The sequence below is a fragment of the Chaetura pelagica genome, unplaced genomic scaffold (genome assembly GCF_000747805.2).
Source record: "Chaetura pelagica isolate M959 unplaced genomic scaffold, ChaPel_1.0 scaffold638, whole genome shotgun sequence".
NCBI lineage: Eukaryota > Metazoa > Chordata > Aves > Apodiformes > Apodidae > Chaetura > Chaetura pelagica.
In genome coordinates, this window is record NW_009954298.1 from 98,236 (window position 1) to 117,426 (window position 19,191).

Here is a 19,191-nt window from a genome sequence, read left to right on the forward strand (position 1 = left end):
GCCGAAAATGTGTGGCCACTTTGTCCCACTTCCTTTTATCTCAAAACATATGCCTTGTGCCGAGAACATCTGTACCAGGGTCTGTTTTGACCATCTGAGAGTTCTGTCAAATGGGCAGAATTCTTCCAGCTGCGTACAGCCAGATTCCAGCAGGAAAAGTCCAAATCACCAGACAATCAGCCTGTCTTGGTTTAAGCCAACCAAACCAGGACACCAGCCTCATAAAGATGTCAAGCCACTGCAGCTGGGCTATTTTTATGCTTCAAGCAGTGATAGTTTAGTATGGATATTAAAACTGCCTTCAAACCAAATTTTAGTCTAAAAATACTGATACAACACAGCATACTCTTATTACTGCTATGGAAAAGATCTTATTTGTGTAATAAGACACATGCTTCAAAGATTACATTGTACCTTGTATTAGATGGCCTTTTTTTTTCTTGTTATGAAGTCTGAAGGTCACTGTACTTTCTGTACTTTAAGAAAGCACATTTTTCTGGCAACATAGAGGGCCCCATGACAAAATAATTTCAGTAACCCACTAAGGATAGCAGTACCGTATTTATTCTATGTGAAACATGAAAGTGCTGGGTTTTGTAGCCTAAAGATGGAGAATAAGGAAAAAAAATATGGCACATCAGCTGTAAGAAGTGTACAGGTGGCTTCACTGGGGAATGGGTGACACCAGAAAAATTACATGACTTTCCCAAATCTACATAGGAAATATACAACACTGCTGGCAACTGATAATTTGTCTTCTAAGTTCCTTTCCTGCCAGTTGTTTTATTACTACTGTGATGGAGGCAAAAGAGAAACAGTACTAATTACATGTTGGATTCCTTACATTAGTCAGAAATGTTCCAACTTCTCTGCTATAAGCAGGTGTGTGAGGAACTCAGTAACACTGATTATCATTTACCTTGGGCTGGCAAGCTTTGTTCACTGCTTAAATTACCATACATTGCACAGGTAAGTCTCTCATAAACTATCAGACTTCGTAAGAGCTATGGGATCAAAATGCTTGTGAGAAGGTATAGTATGTTCTACCAACTGAGTTAGTCCAGGTTAGTTATTGCACAGGATTCCAGAAGTGTCTTCCTCATGCTGAGCACTGAAAATGCATTTTGCATAGGTCATTCATTAATTCTTTCACCATATTTGCAGTATTGACCCACACTCACAACTCAAAATCCTCAATACAATGGCTTAAAAAGAAACAAACTTGCTCCAAAGGAATTTGACTTCGACATAAGAGAAAATAGTCCTACCTGTCCATTAAAACCAGCCCCATCTGTAGATTTCAGAAATTCATTGTAGACTTGATTTGCTCTACTGATCACCATGGCAACTGCATCCTGGTATTGAGGGGATGAAACAGCCAGCAAGGGCAAGGCAGCCAGTGGGATGTGGTCTTCACTGCTGCTGAGACAGCTCTCATCATAGCTGTAGGGGTTTAGGCTAGAGAAGGACATGCTAGCATCAGGAAAAATGTAAGAGGTAGCACACAGCACTAGAGAATAAACAGTTACTTATTAACAGAAATGGGTTGGGCTATTGCAGTTCACAATGAGAGAACACAGGAAGCATAATTTTCTCTCAGAATTCAATTGGTTAAAAATCAAGAAGTCACTGCTTTACGAATGAGATCACATTAGAAAGCATTTCTGCAGTTAAACATCCTTGGTGCAATTTTTCCATATACAAGTAGACATAGTTTAGAACAGCAAAGAGATTATTATGTTTCAGTTTTTGGTTTTTTTTCTCCATAGAGCAACATCAAAGAAGAGGATGCAATCATTACAATGAAATATTGTTTCCTAGAACACAAGTATGACAGATGCATTATTTAAACATTAAAACATTTTTGCAGTGTCCAACCCTTTCAAAAAGATGGAACAAAGCTGCACACATTCTGAATTTATACATAAATGTTTGCACAGCTACATTTTGCAAGAAGAAGGTGACTCAACTGAAAATGCAAGTTTAAATTTTATAGGATGTCAGCTTTATTTTAGCTTGGACATGCACCCTGCAAGTTTCTCACTAAATTTGCTAATTCTGTCTTGACTAATTTTTATTGATGAGTGGAAAAAAACAACTGACAGCAAGCCAGAGATATAAGGCACATTAGCGTGTGCCAGATTCTCTTGGAGTAAGTTGACAGTCCAAGAGACTAAAGGAAGGTCAGAAGTATTCTGGATAATTCAGCTCAAAGTTTATCCAAAGCTGCAGGCAGGCAATTTGAACACAATTTTGTATTAGAAACTTGGTGGTCTATCACGACATTAAAAAGCAAGCTGCCTGAAATGGGATTAGTCTGTGTCTTTGCTAAAACTTGCATCCCTGAGAGTATTCCAGGCAATGGAAGAACTGAAGACTCTCAGTGCTCCAGTATGGAAGCTGGCCTGTGCTCATGTCCTGAGCTTCACTGAACATTTCCACATTTGCTTCTTGTTGAAGCACTCCAATGACTGGAGTCCAATATTTGCTCCAATATTTTTTGTCCAAAGTAGTATAATACTTTGTATATCCTGGAGCTCAGCTGGTCTGCCAAGTTGTGTCAATTTACTATTTAAAGCAGCTTCCCTTATGCCAGCTGATTAGACCACCCAAATGCATAGCAGACATACAGTTATGAATACTAACTCTCAAAAGTGAAAAACAAACCTTTAAAACCTACACAAAAAGGCCTCATTTACTTATAATAAATGGCAGGTAACACCTCAGAAAGGGAAAGGGAGAAATACAGGAGGAAAAAAGTTACAAAAGGAATTGTTGAAATGGAAAAAAATACCTGCAAATGCTTTCATAATAGAAGTAAAATGCAAACAATATTCACAAGAAAACTACATAAAACAGAGTCAATGGAAAATAAATAGCTGTTGGATTTTTGGCTGTTTGTACTCCATGCTGACAGTGGTGACTTCCTGATTCTCAGTGCTGGAACAGACAGTTATTCCTCCACTTTTCAGGATAAATGAAAAACAAGAAACAAAATATTCAAATAATGACTGGACTTCTCCATACACTTCCTAATTAATTTATAAAAGTATTTTAAACAATTGATTAGGAAAACGCAACACCATGAACTTACATTGTAGGACCCAGCACTGTGAAGGAGCACACAAGGGGCTGAGGACTCCAAAACATATCCAACAGAACACTTTTGTCTCATTTGATTACTCATATGCTTACTTCCCTCTTTAAGTGTTTGCTTCCTAAACGTAACTTTTATTTTGATCTTTTTTAACTTCTCTCTCCCTACTCCCCCCGCCCATCTCAATTTACAATTAGCATTCTCCAGTTTAGGTGGTAATTTAGGAAGTCTAGTCTGAGGTGTGAATTGACATATGCTCATCAAATCATATCCTACAAAAAGTATAACAGTTATGACAGAATCACAGACTGGTCTGGGCTGGAAGGGAACTTAAAGATCATCTAGTTCCAACTCGCCTGCCATGGGCAGGCAGGGACACCTCCCACTAAACCAGGTTGCACAAAGCTGTTGATCTACTGTGAGGTATTTTTCTCCCTGAAAATGGAAGAGATGTCTCTCAAGTCATCTAACTGGAACAGAAATTTGCTTTTAATGCTAATCTGTCCTTAGCAGCAAAGATAGAGCTAAGTGTCACAGGAGGTCAGTCATAGATTTACACAGGTTGCATAGACAGTGTTTTTCTGATTAATCCAAGAGATGCAGGAAACTGGAAGTGCTGTGAGTAGATTGGAGAAGACCAGATTAAACAACCCAAAACGTTTACTACTTGGAGTCATTTTGCCCTGAAACATCCCTTTCCTTTGAGCCCCTGTTTGCAAAGCAGGAAGGAGAACTGCATAGGTGCTTTCAGATTAAAACTCCCAGTGTAAGCCTTCTGAGCCCAGGCACTCAGCTCACAGACAGTGTAATTCAAAGCCTATGCCAAGATAAACACAGAGTGGTACTGCCTTGGCAAGCACCCTGCCTGCACATTCAGAAAATGGTGGATACATTCAAACCAAACAAGAAATCTTGTGCAGCTGCTTAGTCAGTTATCTGGCTCACCCTTGATGAAACATTACAGTAATTAAAAACGCTCTTTCTCCCCCACAGTTTGCTAAATGGAACATTTACCACAAATTTATGTTCCACAACTGCATTCTGGAGTTCTGGCTGTGAAAGCTGCTGGCATGAAGCTGCAAAATGTGAGAACAGGGAAACATCTCTCCTTTTGTACATCACCAGCAGCTCCATGCGAGAACATATCGAGGCACTACCAATCTTATGTCAGAACTGGGAATGATTCTATAGGCCATTCAAACATCCAGCTTGGCTATTTTCAGTGTGTCTTGAATACTATGTACTGCAAAAAGAAGGAATTAAAAAAACAGAGATAGGAAGTGGGACCTCTGTGAATTTGGGCTGCCAGCACACCTCTTTCTTTCTGCTCTACCAGCTCTTCCAGATAGTTGACACCTGCATGCACTGCATTATGGGACACCTGAAACACTACTGAGCCTTGTGCTAACCAATGGCTCAAATGGGCAAGGATGATCTCCCAAACACTCTGATGCATCAACTTCTCTTCTACTATCAGTCCTCTTCCTTTACAGAGCAGTGACTTGGACATAGACATGCCTCTCCTTTCCTGGTTGTTTCTGTGTATTCTTCCTTGATGTGATCAGTCAGGAAACTACCAGGAGGATTTCCTATAACATCCTGTTCATACAATAGCCATAAAGATGGCTATGTAGCCATAAGATAGACAAATGTCAGTTGACATAACCAAAGGCACATTTAGCCACGTTTCATTTTTAAAATAAAAGTTGACTACTGATTTTTTAGGGGTCAGTTTTGGCAAAGGGGGGGGTAGATGGCAGGAGGATGAAATATTGCTAGTTATCAGTTTTCTTCTTCTGTCCAGATTCCTTCTGGATCATTTTTTGTTTGCTTGTTTTTTGTTTAGGATGCATGCAGATGACAGGCTGTAGTCCACCATGGTTTCTTTTTGGTTTGGTGTCTTTGTGTTGTTTGTTTTAGTTCTTTTTTAAAAAAATTCCAAGTCTTGCCTTAATTAACAGATGAAGAAGGATTCATAACAATTCATTATGAAAAAGACAGGTCATAGAAAGCCATTCTAAACCACACTGCAAAGCCAAAAATTAGAAAATGCAGATCAACTTACTTGGAAACAAGAGAGAAAGCTGCTGAACAGATTGCTGGGCAGGGAACAAGTCTGATTAAGATGTGGCCCAAAGCAGCAGGAAAATGGGCTTGGGTCACTTTCTCAAACACAGAACTGAAGGTGCTGATGTCTGCCAGCTTGCTGCTGTGGTCCCCACCTCCAGTGTCTAAGATGTTCCCCCCATGCAGGATCAAAATTAGCACATGAGTTTTGCAGTTCTGATGTTGAACTCCTTCCTGTGAAATAAACAGGGAATAAGAAGGGAGGAAACATTTTTAGGGACAGTGTTTGTATATTTGTTGTCATGTTCACAAGCAGTTAGAAGTGATGTTTTTCTCCCACCTCCACTGTAATCTATTTGTGAAATTTGCCTTCCCTGAGGTGTGTGTGCATGCCCTCTGTTCCATTTAATTCAAGTATGTCTGAACAAGCTAGAGCCCACTATGCTCTGCCAGAAAACCCTTGCAGCACAAATGTAGGTTTCAGACCAAAGAGGATTATAAACAGCTTTGTGTACATCAAAAGGTATCTTAAATACATTGAGACTGGAGAAGAACTCCAACATCCGCAGACAGCTAAGCAAGTCTGTCTAGGTATCATGAACAAGGCTGCTGCATTTACTGGAAAGGTTCTAACTCAAATCATCACAGGCTCTAAAAAGACAAATGTCTCTTCCAATGAAAACAGCCTGGAAAAGCAGATGACACTTATCTCAGCCTTTTCAGATTGACAACTTCTTATTGAAATGAAAAATGGGACCACTTACCCAGACATACAGTGAAAGAGTAAAAAAGTATCCTTGCTGATGTCCATAATCTAACAAATACTTTTATGAATATGTGAATATATGCACTCACTGACAATAATCGTTGTGCTCCATAGATTAAACAAGATGTTATCTACTTGAGATCAGAAAAACAATTCTCACAACTCTGCCTTTTTTTCTTCTTAACCCCTTGAGTTATGTGCATTCAAAGAACACAGAAACATATTAAAATATTAGAATTTTTTTTGTTTTGTTTTACATCTTGACTGCCATTTTCTTCTTTGCCTTGGATCACATGATTCCTGAAAACTTTTAGTTTCTGGCCAAATATAAACATGCAATAAAAAATAAATAAATTGTTAATTCCTAGATTGGGTGATTTACTGAGAACTAGGCAATGTTCTGGACACTTTATTCTTAAATTCTGGAATAAAAGTGACAGTCCTCAACAGTAAATGTAAAATGAGAATGGTTCTGAGTTTAACTAGAACAGCATTAATCAGAAAAGCTGACAAGGAAACGCACACAATTTTCAGGCTGTAGTTTAGTGAGGGGGTAAGGTCAGAAATGTTGACACGAATAAGACAAAGAAACTGCTAACTTTAGCACCTGTATAATGGTGACAGAGAAATAGTTGAAAAGGAGAGAAATAGAAGTTGTTCCATAAATCCACTACCTCAGTTCAGCCCATGATTTTTAGTATCCAGCAGAAGTATTCTCTGTGAAGGTATTTTGCTGACCTGCTTGTATCTGCTTAAGTACTGGATATTACAAGAATTTTTAGGGTTCTACTTTTTTTTGCTCCAGTTTACAACTTCCCTCTCCATATTGTTCTACTCCAGTTATTCAGAAGTGAAATTTAATTCCCTTTAAAAGCTAAGAGTAGCTCCTTTCACAGTCAATGCCAGGTTGCAAATAAGTGGCACTGCTGAAGGGTTAGTCGTACTGAAAGCTTCAAAACAGAGCAAAAAATCCAAGTGGGTCAACATCGCTGAAGTCACTGCTACAAAAAGACTCTCAGCTGAATTTAACTAGTATCCTTCACAGGAGGACTTAAAGTGAATGAAACTAACTTGTCTCTCAGCAGTAGTTCAGCCACGACTGAGACAAAGGGTTCAAGAGCTAATCAAAAGTAGATGTGAAGTCAATCAAGGACTGTAATAATTTTCAGGGGGCTGTAGGATTGGAATTCTTAAAAATTGGAAAAGCAGACATTTCCATTGCCTGTCTCATACATGGACAGAGGACCTTAATCAGTCAACTGGAAGCAACTCAACTTGTTTAGATTCTTTGCTGCTTCTAAACAAAAAAAAGCAATTCTGTTACTATCAATTTCATGAATGCTGCTGAATCTGCTTCACAAAATCTGCATTTTTACTAAAATATTAAGTATTAACATAACCATTTGCATTCAGAGAACCAGGGTAATATTTCCACCTACGTTAATTAAAATCTTGTGATTTTCAATGATTGCATGTGCACCTACTGAACAAGAGTAAGGCACACTAAGCCACCAAATGGGTTTATAATTCTGTTAATACCATAGGAGAGTATTTCCACATGTCTGCTCCTTGGAAATCAGCATGGCTTGTTTTGGGAAACAATCTCACCTCATTGTCCTCATGTATTTCAATACTGCCTTGTGCCGGAAACCTTTGCTTTCTCAAAGAGCCTCTATATAATTCACCTGAAAGGAAAGGAGACACAACAGATTGTATTTGGCTGCCTCATCTTTTACAGACCTCTGTGGAGGTAAGGCACATCTCTAGTTTCAAGACAGACCTTTTCATAGGAAACCCTGTGGACAAACAGAACAACAGAAAAGATTTCTTGCAGCCCTTAAATAAACTTAAATAGAGAAATTAAATACTGTAACATTTCACTGAGGGGGAATTGCTACAGCTGAAGTCACAGGGGTCGGTTCTTTGGGGAAGGCAAATGTGCTTTTCCCTTCTACAGACAGTGATGAATCTCCAGACAAGATGTGAATCCCCCTACCCCTGTAACACCTCCTCCTCCCTTTCATGGGGGAGGAGGAAGCTTTGAAATCCTTCTGAATGTCAACACCAGAAATTTGTTATTTAAAACTTCAGCTGACGGCAGTGTTGCAGCCTTAAAATACTACTCATCTTACAAGGGTTAGCTTTTCTGATGAAAACTGGGAAGCCTTCCACCCTGCATGACAGATAGAAGTTTTAGGAATTAAAGAGAGAGGAAAGTACTAAATAATAATAACAAATCAGTTCACTGGCAGCTTTCTGAATTTGAATACATTTTCCTCTGTTTCTTTCAGTATGTCAGAAGAAAGTAAATGCATCATATTATGCTATAGATGACTCAGTTTACTTTTTTTGGCATTCTGAGTTCACACCCTCTGTGGTTCCGCTCCATTAGACGTATGTTTATAGGCAGTTTGCCAGACCCTACCAGAGAGGACTGTAATTTTCAACTCGCCAAGGGCACTGATTAAGCAGAGTCTGGCCAGGTTATTGTAGAAGCACTGAAATTAGTCCAAAACACATTCTGAACACTCTCTACTCTTCTGCATTAGGATTAATAGCTCATTCTACAGCAGATTGTATCACTATCTACATTATAACCACTGGACACTTATTTAACCTCTGTGGCTACATTTGTCCCTATAAAAACAAGGTAATTTTATTGTTGCCTTTAAGAATTTAAAGGGTTAATCATTAAATACTTGTATAAAACAAAACAACATATAAAAATCCCCACAAAACACCAACAAAACCCCTACCAGAAACCCAACCCAACAGCAACAACACACCCATAAAACCCTGAACTTCCACCAAATGTAGTTGCTTTCTGGAAGCCTCTGCAATTTAAAGCTGCTTCTAATTAAAAGTGTTGTTTCCAAAAGCATGGCCAGAAGACTCACTTTTTTCCTGAAGGTCATAATACGAAAAAGTGTCAGCTTTGTTACTCCTAACTTCACAACAGAACCAGTAGCACAGAAATACTAGTTTTGTGTTATGAAAAAGAATTATTCAGGGCCCTAAGGAGCCACCTTAGAGTGAACCACAATATTTTTCTTCAAACAGGAAACCCAAGTCTCCTCAACAGACACTCACAAATCTCTTCCATAATCTATACAATCCAATGCACTATACAAAATACTTCCTAAGATTACTTGCGTGCTGTGGCTCTTAGCAATACGCAGTAGTAAAATAAAGTGAAGGAGGTGAGTAGAAACAGAAACAGACACTTAACCTATTGCTGAACTAGAAGGAAAACAGCTCGCCGTCCTAAATTAAATGCAACCATGTTACAGAAATAATACTACTCTTATCTAGCAGTCAATATCGAGGAACAGTGGCTAACTACTGAGTCAAGTTATTTAATGACTAGGGAAGAGATTTACCAAGTATTTCTAGAGACAGGAACATACACTGCTACCACCAGATACCAATGAGCCAGTGTCTTTAACAGGGATTGTTTTGGACTTAATTTTCCCCTGGAATTGGTACACATAATATATGCTGCACATGTTCATTAGTAACTTACAGAAACCTCAAGCAAGCTTTGTGTCTATAGCCTTGCCTGAAATAACTCATTGTCCCAACAGTCTCTTCATGTACATCAGATCTGAAGATCAGCCATCAACATGAGAGGAGAGCCAGGTGAAAGTACAAGCTTAGACAGTGATTCAATACCCCAAGTCATTAGAAGCATCAGTTCCACCCATGACAAAAAAATAAGTAAACAAGCACCCTGAATCTAGGAGAAGATAATTTGCATGATCATTCCCAAACTTCTGAGAACTTGAGGTGCAGTTCAAACCTGTATGAAGAATCAAGCCAGGTCCTCTTTTTTTTCCACACCATTTCAAACATCCCTAATGTTTTGCAACATTAATTATGGAGGAAATGAGAATAAAAAATGAGAAAACTTTCTTTAGGTACAAAACATAAGGTGGTGATTGTCCCCCCAAAACCCTGTTATTTCCACTAATGCACTCCCTTGAAAAATTGCACTGTTTCTTGCCATCTGCTCTGCTATTACTAGCTGCTTATAATGACAAATATGTCATGAGAAATATGTTCACATGAAGGCTGTAACATATGTTTTCTATTAACAAATGATAAAGAATATTGTCATACACTGCAGATGCAGTTTCACAATCTGCACTGTTTAGAGGAAAATAATGGCACGCATCACTGAGCCCAATCCTGTTCTGCAAGCCACAACATGAGATAGTGCCTGTGTTAACTTTTATTCTGTTTCTTCACATACGAATCTTTTATGACTCCTGTGAAACACTGGAGTAGAAGCCACACACAGGGTTCAGGCTCCAAGTGCTCCTCAGCTCTGGTTCACAGACCAGCCCTGATGAGCTGGGCAAAGCATGATTTCCAAAGGGTTGGCACAGAGTGACAACATGTGCTTATGAACATAGCTGCAGGAACAGGAAACTGACATTTCACTATAAACTCAATGAGGGCAACTAACAAATGCTCCTAGAAAGGACTGTGAGTAAAAAAAACCCCTCATTACCACCACTCATTGCTGTAAGCCAGTTTGCTCTCTTAGCGAGCAAAGCAGAAGCATAGAAAGATCACAGTGACATGGGAATACACTCCTCAAACTGAGGCACCAGCAGCCAAGGAACCCTAGCAACACCAGGTATGGCACTACTTTCACTCCTACAGTACTCAGACTTTAACAGCAACACCTCTTGCCCCTCTTCAAGCAGACAGGGGAGAAGGAAGTCCAAAGCACAAAGCACAGATGGTTTCTGGTCTCCAGGCCAGGCTGCCCTGTCCCCTATGAGCTATCATGTGTACCAGCAGCTTCACCCTCCGATGCTCCCCTTCTGCCACCCTAGCCAATGCTATAAGGCACTATCTAATGCACCAAATAACGCTCCAGACAGTTTATTGGTACATTTTCATAATCCACATTCAAAATAGATACAAAACTCAAAAAATCCTGGTCTGTCCATCCACACCCATCTCTCTTCTCAATATAACCTAACACCAGATCTGTGCTGGCTAACACTTCCATTCTACTATTATCTCCAGCTGTTGAACAGCCTTGGTTCAAAGAAAAATGAGAGGAACTTCAACTCACGTTGTTTTTCCTGCAGAAAGTCAGATGAGCTAAATGCAGACTCTTCATCTGCAAAAGGAAAAACCCACAATATGTAACAGGATTGCTTTACATTAACATCAAGCTCTTTACTTCTTCTACCATACTGCAATAAATATTTTTGCAACTGACCACTATACTGATTTCCAAAACTCTTAGTGCTTTCAAGAATACCTCAGCATAATCTAATCTGCTCCTCAAAATGCTTAATCTAGAAGCCAGATTTTATTCTACATTTCAAGAAAGACATCATAAGCAATGAAACTGTAGCCGAGAATCTTCTTGACGACCTGTAGCATTAACCACTGAGTATCTAAATAACTAAAAATTAATATAACTTATAGAGCAACACAAAATAGATTCCCATTGCATTTTAATTAGCAATGGTTTTTAAGAAAGTCTCTGTTCTTTGACTCCCTCCCACAGTCCACCTGTCCAAGGAAAGCTTGGCTCTCAGCTAAAAATATTTTAGTGCTTGGTTTTAGCTTCCTCCATTTTGCATACACTTGCTGACCTGTGTTCCAGAGCACACAGCATCACAAAAAATAAATTACAGCAGTTGAAGAACACTGCTAACATGCCCGAGTATAAACTGCTACCATGGATGATTTGCAGAAATCCAATTCACTGCTTCTCTCTAAAACCGGATGCTAGAAGTAAATCTGTTCTTTACGTGAACCATCTGATCCATTTTGGAATACTGTTGACTGTTCTAGTTTACATCCTTCCCTTCCACTGTTCACTCCACTAAGGCAAATTTTCCATTTGTCATTCTTTACATTATCAGGCAGTGGCAGATGCTATTGCAATAAATGTAATAGCAGCATAAACACCACAGTCAGCTATGTACAAACGCCCTTTAATTTGATGACTCTAAGACGACATGACAAGGAGGGGGAGATCACAGGCTGCTGGGGGGAAGGAAGAGCGCAGCTTGTTTACACAGAAGATTCACTGTGGACAAAATTAGGCAAGGCAGCCTTCAGAGGAGAGAGACATGCAAGTACAAGGTAAGAATCACTATACTGAAAGCAGAGTCACAAGGCTGTACAGATTTTTCCATTATATTGAGTACTTTGACCATTGCATAAATGTTGGAGAACCTTCCGAGATGCATCGCAGATGTAGCAAAGGAGACTGAATCAGTGGGCCCATGAAAAATGAGACCAGATGAAGAGACCACAAAAACGATCTTTGTGTGCACCCAATCTTGCACAGAAACAACAGCTTCCTGTAGGAGTTTACTGGATCCAACTCAACATTGCTCATAATTTCCAACACTATGAGTTAGTAACTACATCACAATTGACAAGTGTCTTAATAAAGTGTCTAAATTATTCAATGCAAAAAATGAACCATTCCCATTTAAGTGGAAAATGGTAATTAACAGTCAAGTTGGCATACACGCAAAACTTTCTCTTTATTCTCTTGACCTAATAATAAAATCTAACTTTTTAAAAAAGCATTAGAAATGCAAAATTCTACAAAACAATCAAGACCTACATATAATTAAGCTGAAAACAAATTAGTTGATTCCATTTCTACAAGTTTTATACGCAAGAAAGAATTAAGGGAGAACAAAATACATAAAACATCCATTGTTATACCTGGAAATAATAGAAATTATATAAGGAAAGAAAAAGAGACAGAAAAAAACCCACAACATTTCAATCCTGCTTGAAAAAAAGTTGACCTTAAAAAAATCAAATTAACAGCTGCCTTCCTGCCATACTTTGCAGTTAACTCAGGACTGGCTGCTAGCACCTTGCCCATTCTCCTTGCCAAAGGCATATTTAACCATTGCATAGGGAGCTTCAGGCTCTGCTTTACTCCTAACTTATTTGCATAAGTACATATTTAAACACTCTACAAGCTTCATTGAGTTAAATTGAGATGAATATTTTTTTTAATGTGAAACAATAGATGGTTTCCAGAATGCCCAATAAAATTTATGGGAGCTCAATGCAACTTGAAAAGATAGCCCTTGTGAACAGTCCTTTCAAAACCAAACCAAACTTTCTGCAAACAGAAGAAGAATCACTGTAATCTAGTCAAATCTTTATAGCAGCCTTGTGCACACAAGACAACTGAAAAGATTAATTCAGTTAGTGCAACAAAAGCTACTGTGAATCCTAGGGCTTTAGAATTGCAACAGCAACACCAAACACAAAGTAGTATTGTGGAAGTAGCCAGTGACTGACCATCCCCTTCCACGCAGTAAGCCTCTGTTAAAAGCTGCTACGACAGATCCTGCTTTCCATTGTACTCCTATAAGTCCTGTTTCTTCAGAAGGGTAACTCTTTACAGTACTCTCTGCAAAGGTGCTGCAGTTGAGACGATTGCTGCACACAAACACCTGTTTTCAGGAAAACAAGCCTGTTTTCTGGAAGCAAAATACTTGTTTCAAATTAGTGTGAAATACAAGAGTGTAACTGGATGACACAGTCATATGGTTTAGTTCTAGGTAGTCCTCCAAGGAGCAGGAAGTTGAACCTGATAATCTTTATGGGTCCCTTCCAATGTGAAATATTCAATTATTCTATAAAATATATTACTCCACAGATGTATATTAAACTTAATCTTAAAACCATTATTCCAGTCTTCCAGTTCTGTTCAGTGCCTTGTGGACATTACGAAGCAGAGCAAAGACAGCAGTTGAGGGAATCATCAGGAAGTTGCCCCTGCCATCTCCTACAAATGTGCTGCTTCACACATAGAACAGGCCTTTTTTTTTCCCTTTATGCTAGATGCAAAAAGATGAGATATAAAAGATATTATAATAGATTTGAAACAAACAAACAAACAAACAAAACAACCCCCACATGCAAAAAAACAAGTAGAGTAAATACATCACTGAGTGTTAACATCCAGGTAATGTTTTTTTAAAGACTGGTTACAAAGAATATTTGGAGAGTGTGGGAACACTGTGAATTTAACAGAATGTTATGGTTGTCCATTCATAAGCCACAGTTTTTGGAGAACAATTCTTTGTAAGTTTTAAGGTGAAAAGCATAAAATTTGCCAGTAGGAATTGCACAGCTCAGTCCTAGGTGGTGCAGAAAGGGCACAAACTGCAGCTTTTCATACAGATATAATAAAATTTGCCCAACAGTAGCACTTCCCAGCTTCAAATCACTGCCTCGTAATGAGCTGGATGTGAAGAATAAAGCTTAATCTAAATCAACAATTCAAATGAGTCCCAGAAAGAGAAAAATGTCACCGTCAGCACTGTTTTCCAGATAGACAATCAATATGCTAAAAGATGAAAAGATCTGAGTAACCTGGTCATGTGTAATGGGACCAAGAAAGGCCTTTCACTCACTTTTTATGAAAACTTCCAGTTGTAAAAGCTGATTATATCCATCTATTTTGCTGATGACCAGTAAAGCAATCCAACAGGCTGTGTGTGTGGTCTATGAAGCACAGGAAATGTGAATTTCACAGGCATTTTACAGTCAGTTATGTTTTAAACAACTAAAAATGAAATTGCATTTTGTCAGTTGCCTACCTGCAAATTCATCCTCACTTGAAGTACTTCAATTTGATTAGCTGGATTTGTAGAGTAAAATACTAGCATATTGCTGACAAAACTGACTAATGGCTCTTAAAATTTAACTAGGGTGTATTAAATCAATAGTCATCCTTTCTGGTAAGCTGCATTACAGAAATTACATTGTTACTTGTTTGCAGGCTTGCTTGTTTACTTTATGTTCTACAAAAGCACCACTAATGCCAAGTTCTTTTATTTATTTATTTTTTTAAAAAAGATCCTCATATTACAGAAATAATGTTGCAAGCCCAGGGTATGCAGCAGATTTTTTAATGTCTTCTTGCAGACTTGAGAAGCACTTGACAATTCCCATCATACCAACTTAAAGATGCTGTGATTACGGAAAATAAAGATGCCTGCTGTAAGCTTGTTGAACAAGTTAAGCTTCAAAACAAATAAATAGTCAGGGCTCATCAGGGTTTTGCCTGTTTCACTTCTTTATTTGTATGCATTTGTGGGTTTTTTTAATGTTCACATTGTGGAAAATGCAAATGTACTAACACCAAAATTATCCAGAGAAATGTGACTTTTTCCCCAGGAAGGTTTCAAAAAAAACCTACTCACTGCAATACACCCAACAGACCAGTGTTCATGGGACTCCTCTAAGAGAAGAAGCCCAAGTTCAGGCCCCTGCTACAGATCTGGTAGAACTGGAATTTGAACCATTTTACAGAAAAAATAAGTAATTGTACTGGGTCTATGTAGCTAGGTGTTGGTAGTGGGGGGCTACAGGGATGGCTTCTGTGAGAAGACAAAAGGAGCTGCCCCAATGTCCCACAGAGCCAGCTCTAGCCAGCTCGAAGACAGACCCACCACTGTCCAAAGCTGAGCCCATCAGCAATGCTGGTAGTGTGCAGAGTGGCACAAAGCACTGTGTAACAGCTGTGAGAGAGAAAGTGAGAAAATGCAAGATGAACAACTTTGCAGACACCAAAGTCATCATAGAATCATAAACCAGTTTGAATTGGAAGGTACCTTAAAGATAATCTAGTTCCAATCCCCCTGCATCGGCAGAGACATCTCCCACTAGATGGTGACTGGTAAGTAATCTCCATTGCCTATCTCAATTCTTGAGCTTTTAATTGTATTTTCTCCCACTGTTCTACTGAGAGGGGGGAGTGATAGAGTGGCTCAGTGGGACTGAAAAAAATTGTCTTTAAGATATAAATGTACTTTTAATAGGGAAGGGTGGAGTGATGAATCAAGAGAGAACAGTGTTTATGTCAGAATCCAGGATCTGAAACCAAATCCTCTTCAACCAGCTGAGGACAATAGAGGCTATTATCACCCATCGCTTTGGAACACTTCTGCTTCTCACAATGGACCAACTGTCCCTGTAGAGCTTCCTTCCATATGGTGTACTATGCCAGTCTTGGAAACTCGTTTGATTACTCTGGATAACAGCCTGATTGACTTCTCTCTTCAGTGGGCCATACAACCACTTCAAACATTCAACAAAATACTGTGTGACTACAATCTTCTAATTCTCTGTGGTCTTGTCATGAGGTGGCAGTCTTGCTAGATACCAAGATCTTCTACATTTTGTACATGCAAAAAAAGTGACTGACATGAAAAAGGTCCTACAAAACATTCAAAAAGTAAGACAGGAGGTTGCTATTCTCTTAACCTTGCACCAGAATCTTCTCTAATATGATCATCTTACCATAAGGAGATGCACAGTTCACAATTAATTCATATTCCCATATTCCAGCCTCTGGGACCAGCTCCGATTGTTATTCTGTGTTACCAAGATATCTTGGTCTTAAATACCACCATGTACGCCAATCAATCAATGCAAGTTGTGAGTGTACAGAAACATATATCCTCAGAGTTGGGGGTGAAATTAGGTTAAAAAAATCCCACATTTTCAAAAGTGATCTCAATCACATGTTTGTCTCAGTATGTTTAAGTATGAGCTGCATGGAAGACTACAGAGTGTCAGAAGAGATAGAAGAAGAATTAAGAAACCTTGACTACTGAACTCCTGCCTAGGACACAAATCTGCTCTGCATCAAGTGTAGGCACATTAATTTCAATTAAGTAGGACCAGCGACTTAAAAAAAGGAGCTTCAGGTACCTGAACAACAATGAAACTAATCAAACAGACAGTAACAGGTGATTAAAACCACTGCACTTAAGCAGGAACTGTTTAAAAACACACACATGCAAAATTGTTTTTCTCAAAAGGTAAATATTAGTCATTCTAATTTTCAGTAACTTTTCAGCTAGACTATTTTAAAAGGAAACAGAGCACTCACTACATTCTTGCTAGTGTAAAAAACAGTATTTTGTGAGGTATGCCACGCACTGACTCTACAGTATGAAACCAAGGGTCTAACTAATAATAGGTAAGCCAGTATTCAGTTATGATCTATTTTTCTCTTACTGCAATTAATTACAAATAATTTCTGCTAGGATCATACATGTTCCATCAAAAAAGAGCCAAATTTTATGTTTTGCCTTACAAGCAAATAATAAATATCACAGTCACTTTACTGGGACTCCATGCAGTAACCAAGCATGGAATTTGGCTCTTTCATTGAGTAGCTAGGGGCTGTCTCTGAAAGAGAAATCTGCAGAACAGTACTGCTGTAACCAGGGCCTTATTCTCAAACACAACCTACACATCGTTTTCCCTACTTCAACAACAACTACACTTACCAAAGCAGATTTACCTCCATAAACCACATGATAGTTTAGACTCCACAGACCCTGAAGTCCATCAGCTCCTTGCTGGAGCACCCAGATAAGAGCTAGTCAGTGTAAAAAAACATTAATTATTTGGGGCTGGATATGGAGAGGGGAGGAGAGAAGCATAAAAGTTGGCAATGACAAATGCTTCTTCACTTGCTTCTTAGAGGTCACAAAACTACTTCAGATGGTTATAACTGTTGGCACTCATAAAGCTAAAGTTTTAACCAATGTTTTAGATGCTCAGTTGTCTGTATCACTTGGCCAGACCCCAGACCTGGCTAAACTCTTTAAGGAAGCATTAAAATAATTTTCCTCAGAGTCTGCATAAGCAGACACTTCAACACATCTCCAATAAATTCTTTACAAACCAGAAGAGCAATAAAATCTGACTGCTTCCCAAATGAGCTCTTAATCACCATCCACCCTATCTCATCTACTAAAGCTGAAGAACAACACCACCTTTTTCTCACCGCATTTCAATGTAATCAAAGGTGCTTCATGTTCATGGATGTGTGATGCTGGACAGCTGGCAAAGCCCAGATACACTGGCATTGAACTGCATTGCTCACTCCTTGACAGCTGCATGTTTCCTCTACTCTTTAGAAAAATAAGATGGATTGGAGGGGGTGGAGGGTGAAGGAGGTGACAAAATGAAGGGCAAAGAGCAGTTAAGCCTGATCTCTGCATATGAAGACTGAATCACAGCAGGTCTGCCCTTCTCCAACTGCAATGGCAAGAACTTATTGTCTCCCTAGGGAGCTCTGTGGTTCTTCATCCACTTCAGATGTTGCCAGATTCTCTTGTATTTTAATTTGAGTGTGAGAGAGAAAAGAGAAATGGTATGTTAAATTCTTGTAGCACTTTCCAGTTCTCAAGCCCACATTCAAGGAAGGTCAAATACAACATGTTAGAGTCAGGCAATGGATGGAGAGAAGACAACCCTACTATTCATGTGACCTTATTTTAAGTCTTATGCAGGTCTGGACTCAAACAAACATGGATTGATCTCGCAGACAATGTCTGCTCCAGCTAAGGCATTTTTTCCCCAGGATTGTGGTGGCACTAGGTCATAGGCTGGACTTGATAATCTTTAAGGTCTTTTCCTGCCTTGGTGATTCTGTAATTTCACCCCTTGAAATGCTGACACAGGTTTAAATTTCCATGTCAACTACTGGCTTGGATTGAATGACATCTTTTTTCTGTAAAAGTATTTGCCTGGTTTGCTAGTTGTATAGTAACCTCATTTCCCACTTAAAGAAACTCAAGTAAAGAAATATAAGCATATATTTAATTCAAAGTATACAAATAGTCCTTGCTGTATCTGCAGACTTCTTCACCTCACTTTCACTGCACTGTGTCAAGAGTACAAAAACAAACCAACAACTTCAACCTTACAAATTTTAACAATATATACCTAAAGTAAGGATACAAACTCAATATGGTTGGAGGAAATGCAAAGCACTGAAATTCAACAGTGTCCTGGTTTGAGCCAGGATGAAGCCAATTTTTCTTTTTACTGATTTTTTTCTCCTTCAGTAAGCTTTCTTTTAACTAGCAACAGTGTGCTCTGCTAGGCTGATAAGACACTGGAATGTTTTTCTAACTACTGAGGCTTCAAGGTCGCACCTTCACTCTGCCGGCTCAGACACTATGGGGAGATCTGTGACCCCCCCGTAGGAGGCTGAGTTAGATGGACAGCAAAACTGGCCCAAGATATTCCATTCCATAGAGCTACGTAAGCTCAGAGATCACAGAAGACAACTTCCTTCCTTCTTCTTCTCCCCTTCTCTTCCGTCCATGGCCGGCGTCCGGGGAGGACTCTGTTCATCCATCACCATCAACCCTCAGGCTCGAGATCTCCTGACCCCCATAACTCTCTGCTCTTCTCCAGCAGCAGCTCCAGGATTCCT

The 19,191-nt window shown here is 39.1% G+C and overlaps 1 protein-coding gene across 1 annotated transcript in view; it reads right to left on the reverse strand.

Annotated features, from left to right (window-relative positions):
- PITPNM3 (PITPNM family member 3) overlaps positions 1 to 19,191 on the reverse strand; it is a 59,094-nt gene that overhangs the window by 30,841 nt on the left and 9,062 nt on the right. The window contains exons 3-6 of the mRNA XM_010003799.1: positions 11,020 to 11,059; positions 7,539 to 7,615; positions 5,163 to 5,398; positions 1,269 to 1,458 (exon numbers count right to left, since the gene is read on the reverse strand). Coding sequence (XP_010002101.1) covers positions 1,269 to 1,458; positions 5,163 to 5,398; positions 7,539 to 7,615; positions 11,020 to 11,059 — 543 coding nt within the window. The remainder of the gene's footprint in view (positions 1 to 1,268; positions 1,459 to 5,162; positions 5,399 to 7,538; positions 7,616 to 11,019; positions 11,060 to 19,191) is intronic.